The 10802-nt window shown below is 43.4% G+C and overlaps 1 protein-coding gene across 1 annotated transcript; it reads left to right on the top strand.

The window, feature by feature from the left end:
• Nucleotides 1–280: 280 nt before the first annotated feature.
• Nucleotides 281–9905, top strand: LOC125755517 (immunoglobulin gamma-1 heavy chain-like). The gene is made up of 3 exons (XM_049113001.1): nt 281–390; nt 494–841; nt 9529–9905. The coding sequence occupies exons 1-3, from the start codon at nt 345–347 to the stop codon at nt 9903–9905; spliced, it is 771 nt and encodes a 256-aa protein (XP_048968958.1). The 5' UTR covers nt 281–344.
• The last annotated feature ends 897 nt before the right edge of the window (nt 9906–10802 follow it).

Here is a 10802-nt window from a genome sequence, read left to right as displayed (position 1 = left end):
TGATAGTCACAGAGAGAGAGAGAGGCAGAGACACAGGCAGAGGGAGAAGCAGGCTCCATGCACCGGGAGCCCGACGTGGGATTCGATCCCGGGTCTCCAGGATCAAGCCCTGGGCCAAAGGCAGGCGCCAAACCGCTGCGCCACCCAGGGATCCCTGTTCTGGCTTTTAAATACACGAATGTAAGTCTGGAGCTGGTTATATAGTCAGAGGACATGCAAATAGGGACCTCCCGCCACTGATTAAACCGGCCCAGTCCTGACCCTGCAGCTGGGAGAGAAGCCCCAGCCCCAGGATCCCAAGGTGACCTGATTCACTGATCAGGACACAACAGAGACAAACCACCATGGAGTGTGTGCTCGGCTGGGTTTCCCTTGTTGCTATTTTAAAAGGTAATTCATAGAGAACCAGAGACCTTGAGTCTGTGAGTGGAAGTGAGTGAGAGAAACTGGGGATGTGGGACAGTTGTTTGACCAGGATGTCTTGTGTCTGCAGGTGTCCAGGGAGAGGTACAGCTGGTGGAGTCTGGGGAAGATTTGGTGAAGCCTGGAGGGTCCCTGAGACTCTCCTGTGTGGCCTCTGGATTCACCTTCAGTAGCAGTGAAATGAGCTGGGTCCACCAGGCTCCAGGGCAGGGGCTGCAGTGGGTCTCATGGATTAGGTATGATGGAAGTAGCTCAAGGTATGCAGACACTGTGAAGGGCCGATTCACCATCTCCAGAGACAATGCCAAGAACACGCTGTATCTGCAGATGAACAGCCTGAGAGCCGAGGACACGGCCATATATTACTGTGCAGACACAGTCAGGGGAAATCATTGTGAGCCCAGACACAAACCTCCCTGTAGGTGGGGATCAGGACCACCAGGGGGTGCGCACTCCTCACCACGTCTATCTTGAAATCCCAGGAGCAGGTGCAGAGGCTGGTTCTGGGCAGGTTTCCTGTCAGGGTCAGGGCTTCCTCTCCAAGGAGCAGTTTCCCCCAGGGAGCCCCTCTCAACACTTGATTATGTGTTTACCTATTCAGTCTCTTTCTAAGAGACTTAGAATTCAATGATATCACTTGCACTTACTTATACTTACCTTTTCCTGACCCAAAATTTTAACCAATTACAAATAACTCCATTGACATCATCTGAACCTTTTCATGAGTCCTAGTGGCACTCACTATGGATCACAGGACCCCAGCTAACATACTGTCTTGCACATCTTGGTATATTGAAATCCCCAGTCAACACACGAGAAAAGAGACATAATACAAAACTGTTAATACCAGCCTGGGAGTGAGAGAGATTCCCAGCTGACATGGTAGGGAAGTGGACTCAGAGGTCATTCACACACACACACACACACACAATAATGAGAGTATAACCTTTCATCACCTTCACCTTCATGTCTGATGAGAGCCAGGCCGGCCTCTCATCATGTCACAAATGCCTGTATGGTGCCAGGGAATGACACTGGCTCTTGGTGTGTGTTGTGGGCAAGTGGTGGGTATGGCGTCCTGCTCCAGGAAGGGCTTGTGTGGAGTTAGTGTCCCAACTGCATCAAAAGAGGGAACTCATGGGTTATTGTTTGATTTATTTTACTTTGGGTGGAGGAGAAGAATGAGGAAGGAATTTCAGGGAGCTCCCAGTTAATAAAGACTGGATATGGTGTGAGGAATTTCACTAAACCAGAGTAAAACCGGAAGGACAAAAGAGAAACATGGACATTCTCAGTAGACAAGTGTCTGAATCATATGTAAAGGAGATGAATAATATATGGAAGCGGCACAAAACTTGAAATAATAATACAAATAGTCCAAGATCCTATCCAGGTCTCAGATGGATGCTGTCCTCTTCCCAAGGAACCATCTGGTTCTGAAGGTCATGTGTACTTGGTGTGCTCAGAGACCAGTAGCTTCTACTGGACCATGAGGATCCTCAGGGAGAGGAGCTGGATTGAAGGACCTTCGACCTGCAGGGCAAAAGTCATGGATGCTTCAGGTGCTTATGTCAGCTAACTGGTTGTGACCTTTACCATCCCTGTGGTGAAACCTAATGTCCATGATATGGGGGAGGAGATGGAGCCTTAGGGGACCATTTAGGTTTGGAAATGCAGCCTCATGATGGGATCAGGGCCCTTATACACCAGGATTGGGAAAGCTCCCTGCACCCTGGCCCGTTTTGAGGTGCCTGGGAAAGGACGGGGTAGGATGTGGGCGCTCTCCAGACACCACAGCTTCCTGTCCCTGGACCTCAGATGACCGAGACACCAGATCTGTGAGAATGAGTGTTTGTTGTTTGATCTGCCCAGTTTATGTATGATGTTCCAACAGGAGGCAGAGGCTGAAGTCATTTTTTTCTTTATTTAAATTGAATTTACCAACATTCACTATATCCTCAGTGTTCATCACATCACGTAACCTCCTTAACTCCGATCACCCCGTGACCCCATTCCCCACCTCCTTCCTTCCAGTGACCCTCAGTTTTTTTCCCCAGACTTAAGTGTCTCTCATGATTTGTCTTCCTCTCTAGTCTTCCCCACTGTTTCGCTCTTTCCCTTATGGTCTCTTTCAATATCACTGAGACCATATCATTACCTTTCTGTAATGGATTTATTTCTCTCAATATAATGACTCCAGTTCCATCCATGTTGACGGAAATATTATTTCATGATATTCATTGTGTCTGAAGGCTATGTAATATCCCATTGTATATATAAAGCACACCTTATTTTTGTATATTGTTTATTGGAGTGGGATTCGCCAACATATAGCATAACACCCAGTGTTCATCCCATCAAGTGCCCCTCTCAGTGCCCGTCACTCAGTCACCCCCAACCCCCGCCCACCTCCCCATCCACTACCCCTTGTTCTTTTCCCAGAGTTAGGAGTCTCTCAACTTCTGTCACCCCCTCTGATATTTCCACTCATTTCCTTTCCATTCCCCTATAATCCCTTTCACTGTTTTTATATTCCCCAAGAATGAGATCATAAAATGTTTTTCCTTCTCCGATTGACATATTTCACTCAGCATAATATCCTCCAGTTCCATCCATGTCGAAGCAATTGGTGGGTCTTCAGTTTTTTCTAATGGCTGATTAATATCCCATTGTATACATAGACCACAGCTTCTTTATCCATTCATCTGTCAATAGACACTGAGGCTCCTTCCACAGTTGGCTGTTGTGGACTTTGCTGCTGTGAACATTGAGGTGCAAGTGTCCCTTCATTTCATTAAATCTGTGTCTTTGGGGTAAATAGCCTGTAGTGCAATGGCTGGTTCCTGAGGTGGCTCTATTCTCACGTTTTCAGGACATTCCATCCTGTTTTCGGTAGTGGCTCTACAAGCCTAATTCCCACCAGGAATGAAAGAGGGTTCTACTTTCTCAATATCCTCCCTTATATTTATTGTTTCTGGTCCTTGTTACTTTATCCATTCTGAGTTGTATAAGTGGGATCTTAGTGTGGTTTTCATTTGTATTTCCCTGATGACAAGTCATGTGGATCATTTTCTCCTCTGCCAGTTGGCCATTTGTCAGTCTTCTTTGGAGAAAAGCCTGTTCATGTATTCTCCCCATTTCCTGACTGGATTGATTGTTTTGTTGGGAGCTGAATTTGTTATGGAAATATCTTGTCCTATTCTGTAGGTTGCCTTTCATTTTGTCGCCTGTTGCATTGTTGTACAAATTCTATCTTGATGAAGTGCTAACAGTTTATTTTTCCCTTTGTTTCCTATGCCTTTTGAGAGGTGCCTTGCTAGCAGTCACTGAAACTGAGGACAAAAAGATGCTACCTGAATTCACCTCTAGGATTTGAATGAACTGCTGTCTCAGATTTCAGTATTTCATTATTTTGAGATTATCTTTGTGCTTGGTGTAGCAGAATGCTCCACTTTCATTTTTATGCAGGTGGCTGTCCAATATTTTTCAGATCTATTTTTGGATGTGTATTTTTTCATTAGATATTTTTTCTTGCTTTTTGAGGAGTAGTTGCCTATAGAGCTGAGGGTCCCTTTCTGCGTTCTCTGCTCTGTTTCATTGATCTATGTGTTGTTTTTGCCAGTACCAGGCTATCTTGATGATAAAGGCTTTATAATAGAGCTTGTCTACAAACATTGTTATGCCCTCCTGCTGTAGTTTTGTTTATGTTTTTTTTTTTCCAAAATGATTCTACCTGTTTGGCAACTTAGGAAAAAAATTAAAGAAGACACAAAGAGATGGAAAACATTCTGTGCTTAAGATTAGAACAACGAATATTGTCAGGGCACCTGTGTTGCTCAGAGGTTTAGTTTCTGCAATTGGCTAGGGTTGTGATCCTGGGGTCCTGGAGTGGAGTCCTGCATCAGGCTTTTGGAAGGGAGCCTGCTTCTCCCTCTGCCTATGTCTCTGCCTCTGTCTCTGTGACTCTCCTGAACAAATGAATAAAACTTTAAAACAAAAACAAAAATATTGGTGATCCCTTCGTGACTCAGCGGTTTGGCGCCTCTCTTTGGCCCAGGGTGTGATCCTGGAGTCCCAGGATCAAGTCCCATTTGAGGCTCCCTGCATGGTCCTGCTTCTACCTCAGCCTGTGTCTCTGCTCTCTCTCTCTCTCTCTCTCTCTCTCTCGCTATCATAAATGCATAAATAAAATCTTTAAAAAAACAAAAATAAATACTGTGACAATCTCTATGTTGCCCAGAACCTTCTACATATTCAAAGCAATCCTTGAGAAAGCATCCTGGACATTTTTCACAGAGTATGGACATATAATCCTAAGATTTTTATGTCACACACAGAGACATTAGGGACACATGGATGCACTGGCATGGCCCTGCTGTTTTTGTTGTGAGCAGTATCACGTAACCGCCCTCATCCAGTGAAGGGTGCATTTCTCACCTGGAACTAGGACTAATCTGTTGCAAATCATAGGTATCTGTCAAAAAGTCACAGTGGACACACTGAACAGAAGGAGAACAATGATACAAGAGAGTCAGAGATTCTCAGACACTTTGGAACCTCAGTTTAAGGTTGTTCTGTTATAACGTTTCCTGAAGATGGGGATGTGATGACCCAGTGGGATTTGTATCTCACCATCACCTTACAGGGTTGTGTTGTACTGATGGCTGTTAGGTGTGTCCCTTGTCACTGGATGAACATTTGGTGCCCCGTGTCCTCATTTCAACCATCTGTGACTCTCTCTCTGGACATGAGATCAGTTTCCCTTTAGGATTTCCTCAAGGGAACCCCTCAAGGGACCTACATGACTTATTTACCTCTTATCATTTTATTTAAATTCAGTCATTTTTGTCATGGAATTTGCAACAACCTGGTAACATGACCTGGTTATGTCAATATCTAATAGCTCTACCATCCTATTCCATAGTCTACATGTGAACTTACATGACAGTGAAGCTATTTCAGGGAAGGTAAGTCCACTCATAGACAGAAGGCAGGGGAGTAGCTCTGAATCCTCAGAAGGACGGCATTGGTTGGCTGTGATGATTTTATCAACATTTATACAAATAGCAGCTGTCCCCAAACATGAACACTCGGAAAATAGATGTGAGATGATGGTGGAAGGGATGGAGCACACAGTTCCTCTTGCTGTGTGCAGCCCTCGAACTGAGCTGGGCTTACCTGGATGTCTAAATGCACAGTGCAATTGGCAATGGATTGTTATCATTTGCTGTTGGTGTTGTTTCCTCTGTAGATGCTGACACCGCACCCTGTTGAGGCCTGTATTGGGGTTTTGTGACTCTTCCTGACTGCATTGGAGAGCCGTTATGAACATGGCCTCCTATCTCAAGCCTGAGATTGAATGTTTGCACCCCGGAGTCTTCAGGGAGCCCTCATAGGAGAGCCATCAAGCCCTTTCTGTCCTCAGTTGACATCTGAATCATGTGTTCACCATACCTGTCTCTGAGCTGGTTTATCTCAGGCACATGAATGGGTCTCTAAATGACAATATGAAAAGCTCCTGTAATGTGGACCTGGGCTGGTCCTCTGAGGGGGTGACATGAGAGCTGGTTTACTTCCTGACTGCTCGTCTCAGAATAGAGGTCCCATGACCACACAGTGTTCAGTTTATGGAAACAAAGCACAACGCCTGCACTCAGACCCAATGTTCACACGTCTTCAGGTTCCTGTCCTTCTTAACCATCCATCACATGGTGCCACTTTTTCTTCTTGGCACTTAGGGGGTCCTTACTTCCAGGAAATTTCCCCATTTTTCCATTTGAGCACCGTCATGTGAGGTTTGTCCACCTCAGGAGTAGAATTCTACAAGTTCATATGTTCCTCTCTTGTCCTTAAAATCCTTAACAGTAGCTTCTGCAAGCAACCTCCCTCCTGCTGTCATCCTCATGGTTGTATCTCCCCAATGTCAACACTGCACAGCTCCAACACTCCAAAACCTGCTCAGTATTCTATTAGAAGTCTTGCTGTTGTTGTTTTTTCAACTCTGATCAATTTTATGGATGTTCGAAATGATTCAATAACTGTCCAGCTGTTCCAGGGATGTGACAAGGCCTGAGTTCCCCTAATCTTCTGACATGTTAACTTCTCTCTCCCATAATTCTTATACTAAAGATGGTGTGGCGAATTTTTTCTGATTTATATGTTGGAGGTGAACTTTGGACACTGGTGTTTTGTTTCAGAGTGTCGTAAACATATTTTCGCCCCTACTCTGATTCTGGATCCTAAGGACTCATTTTCGTTTGTACAAGCCTACTGAGTATTGTACTAATATTATATTATGTTTCAAGAAGTAATTATAGACATAAGTGGTCCATGCACATAAGGTCATCCAACAAGTGAGATAAGGAACAATGCACCACCTAACAGTGAGACTGGTGCTTCAAGGAGGGCACAGATGCTCCCAAAGGACCAGAATTGCTGGAATATTATTGGTAGGACCCCATGTCTCTGTGCAGGAGACACAGGTGCCATTTGGGTGGTGGGCCCTGCTTGTGGTCTTCCCGATGCATATGATCCATTCAAAGATGGAAAGGGGGGTACCCGGCTGCTCAGCAGTTTTGTGCCACGTTCAGCCCAGGGCCTGATCCTGGAGATCAGGGATCGAGTCCCACATCAGGTCCATGCATGCAGCCTGCTTCTCCCTCTGCCTGTGTCTCTGCATCTCTCTCTCTGTATGTGTGTGTGTGTCTCATGGATAAATAAATAAAACATTAGAAATCAAAGACGGAATGGGCTAGATTTGGAAACAGAACAGAAGGCATGTATGCAGCAAGCAGAGTCAGGGGGACTGATCTAAGAAAACCAACATTACAGTTGACAAGAGACACAAATTGGAATTGGATTGAAACTGAAATTTCCTGCTGCATTTGTTATCAAAAATACCTGATAAATCCGTAGAAGTTCATGGTATATACTTTACTTCCCTTAGATGGAATATAGTATTTGAATGAAAAAGGAATTCTTGAAAAACTTACACTTGCAAGGCACCACTATACTGTTAGTTTAGGAGGGATGAGAAAAATAGAATTATAGGCTATACAATGGAAAATGTTCATTCTGACACGAGTTTATTATATCCAAAACTCTGCTTGAATGAGCTCATTCTGCATCAGGTAAGCTCTTCAAAGCGATTACAGAAGATCACAGAGTTAACTGCAGTGGAACACAGTGACTGAGTTGTTAGAGACTTACAAATAGAACTGCATTACCTGAAACCCTCTGAAATTCAGCTAAATTCTAAATTTAGAATTGCAGGAATATTATAGGCAAGACTCCGTGTCTTTGTGAAGTGGACACAGGCATCTTTTGGTTGGTGGGTTCTGCTGGCAGTCTTCCTGATGCATGTGATCCATTCAAAGTTGCAATGTGTTAGATTTGGAGACAGAAGACAAGTCCTGTACATAGCCCATAGGGTCAGGGGGAATTTCAAAATTAGGGTTGTTTAAAGGCATAGATTGAAAATGAATTTTCCTGTCACATTTGTTATCAAAAATACCTGATCAATCTGTAGAAGGGTTCAAGGGTAGATATTTTTCTTCTCTTAGATGGAATGTACTATTGGAATGTAAAAGGAATTCATCAAAAACTTACAGTGGAATGGCAGCATTACACTGTTCATTTAGGAGGGATAAGAAAAATAGAAATATAGGCTATACAATGGAAAATGTTCATCCTGACACCACTTTATTTTATCCCAAAATCTTCATGAATGCAGCTCATTCTTTATCATGTAAGCTCATCAGGACCATTACAGAAAAGCACAGATTTGACTGGATTGACACACAGTGACTGAGTTGATAGAGAGTTACAAATCCAACTGCATTAATTGAAATCCGCTGAAATTCAGGTAAATTCTAAATTTAGCAAAATCATGTGATCCTCAATAAAGGAGGGGTCCACATTTCTAAGGAACCCTGCCACTCTGTCATTCAGGTGTTTCAAGAGGGCCAGTAAGTCCTTTGGAGAGGAGCACAGGCCAGATTCTGACTCACTGAAATGTGCCCAAGGGCAAATCACAAACCCTGAATAATTTAAGGGTAGGAAAAAATCACTGTATGGGGAAACATGACACCTATAAAAACAAGATTTCTGTGCAAATATCATTACAAAGTACCACATGGACAAAAAGTCTGAAGTCTGGGATATTACCTAATAAAAATATAGTTTCTCAAAGTAGTCAATATGAACACACAAAGGCAGTCACATCTGCTCTGTTCACAGCAGTTTGACACAAATGATCCCAAGCTGAGCATATTGTGAGAGGACATGTATATAGGGGCCTCCTTCCATGAACTAAAACAGCCCAGACCTGAACCTGCATGTGGGAGAGGCTCCACATCTCCAGGAACCATAGGTAACCTCATGCAGTGATCAGGTGAGAACACAGACAACTCACTATGGAGTGTGTTCTCAGCTGTATTTTTCTTGACACCATATATAATTCATATGCCATATATATTTCATAATATATATCTCAATATGCGAACATATGGCATAACACCCAGTGCTCATCCTGTCAACTGCCCTCCTCTGTGTCTGTCACCCTGTCACCCCAACCCCCCGCCCACATCCCCTTCCACTATCCCTTGTTCTTGTCCCAGAGTTAGGAGTCTCTCATGTTCTGACTCCCTCTCTGATATTTCCCACTCACTTTCTCTGCTTTAGCGTTTATTCCTTTTCACATTTTTTTATATTCCCCAAATGAATGAGAACATATGTTTGTTATTCTCCTATTGAATTACTTCACTCAGCATAATATCCTCCAGCTCCATCCACATTGAAGCAAATGGTGGGTATTTATCATTTCTAATAGCTTAGTAATATGCCACTGTATACATAGACCACATATTTTTTATCCACTCATCTTTTAATGGACACTGAAGCTCCTTCCACAGTTTAGTTGTTGTGAACATTACTGCTATAAACATTGAGGTGCAAGTGTCTTGCCATTTCACTGAAACTGCATCCTTAACGCTATTTTAAAAGGTAATTCATGGAGAACAGCACACCTTGAGAATGTGAGTGGAGATGAAGTGAGAAAAATGGGATGGGTGACCGTATTGTGACCAGGATGTCATCTGTCTGCAGCTGTCCAAGGTGAAGTACAGCTGCTGGAGTCTGGGGGAGACCGAGTGAAACCTGGGGGGTCCCAGAGACTCTCCTGTGTGGCCTCAAGGTTCACCTTCAGTAGCTACAGCATGCATTGGCTCCGTCAGTCTCCTGGGATGGGGCTACAGTGGGTCACATACATTAGCAGTAGTGGAAGCAGCACATACTATGCAGACGCTGTGAAGGGTCGATTCACCATCTCCAGAGACAAAGCCAAGAACATGCTTTATCTACAGATGAACAGCCTGAGAGCTCAGGACATAGCCCTGTATTACTGTGCAGATGCAGTGAGGGGACGTCACTGTGAGCCCAGACAGAAACCTTCCTGCAGGGACTCAAGCATCGATGGGATATAGGGGCTCTCATGTCACCAGAGAGTGCTCAGGTCACCAGGCCCTGTTCAGGACAGCAGGGGTGAAATGGAACCAGGATGTATAGGTGAAAGTTCAGGAAAATATCTATTTTCATTTGTCTAAAATACAAAATAAGCTCTTTTGGGTTGAAATCTGGATTAATACAGTTTGTAATATTTTATTTATATTATTGCTCTTAATGTTAGTTTTATGATACAATAATATTTTTAACTATTATTATTTTTATTATTTTATTAGAGTTCAATTTGCCAGCATATAGCATAACACCCAGTGCTCATCCTGCCAAGTGCTCCCCTCAGTGCCCATCACCCAGTCACCCCAACACTCCACCCACTGCCCCTTCCACTACCCCTTGTTCATTTTGCAGAGTTAGGTGTCTGTCATGTTGTGTCACCCTCACAGAAATTTTCACTCATCTTCTCTCCTTTCCCTTTATTCCATTTCAGTAATATTTATATGCCACAAATGAATGAGACCATATAATGTTTTTCCTTTTTTGATTGAATTTTTTAATCAGCATAATTCCCTCCAGGTCCATCCATGTCAAAGCAAAAGGTGGGATTTGTCGTTTCTAATGGCTGAGTAATATTCCATTGTATACAAAGACTACATCTTCTTTGATACAATAATATTTTTAAATAAAATAGCTTTGTTTTTGTTACATTGAATTAGCCAACTTATACTACATACTTCTTTTCTGATGTTCAATAATCCGTCAGGTGCTTATAACAGTATAGATGACATCATGTGCCCTCTTTAATGCGCGTCACACAATGACCCAATAGATCCACTAACCTCCCCAGCATTATACCTCATTCTGTTTCCTCTAGTTAATGGTTTCTTGTGTTCTGTCTCCCTCTCTAATGATTCCCAGGCTAC

Source organism: Canis lupus, chromosome 8 (genome assembly GCF_003254725.2).
Source record: "Canis lupus dingo isolate Sandy chromosome 8, ASM325472v2, whole genome shotgun sequence".
NCBI classification, from domain to species: domain Eukaryota; kingdom Metazoa; phylum Chordata; class Mammalia; order Carnivora; family Canidae; genus Canis; species Canis lupus.
Note: the sequence above shows the minus strand (reverse complement) of the source record. Positions and strands in the feature narration are given on the sequence as shown.

What these genes read in the sequence shown, in the direction of transcription:
- LOC125755517 (XM_049113001.1), top strand. Translation starts at nt 345, where the DNA reads ATGGAGTGTGTGCTCGGCTGGGTTTCCCTTGTTGCTATTTTAAAAG. An exon ending in CCTTGTTGCTATTTTAAAAG is followed by an intron (nt 391 to 493) that starts GTAATTCATAGA and finishes TTGTGTCTGCAG; the next exon opens with GTGTCCAGGGAGAGGTACAG. An exon ending in GCCCAGACACAAACCTCCCT is followed by an intron (nt 842 to 9,528) that starts GTAGGTGGGGAT and finishes ATCTGTCTGCAG; the next exon opens with CTGTCCAAGGTGAAGTACAG.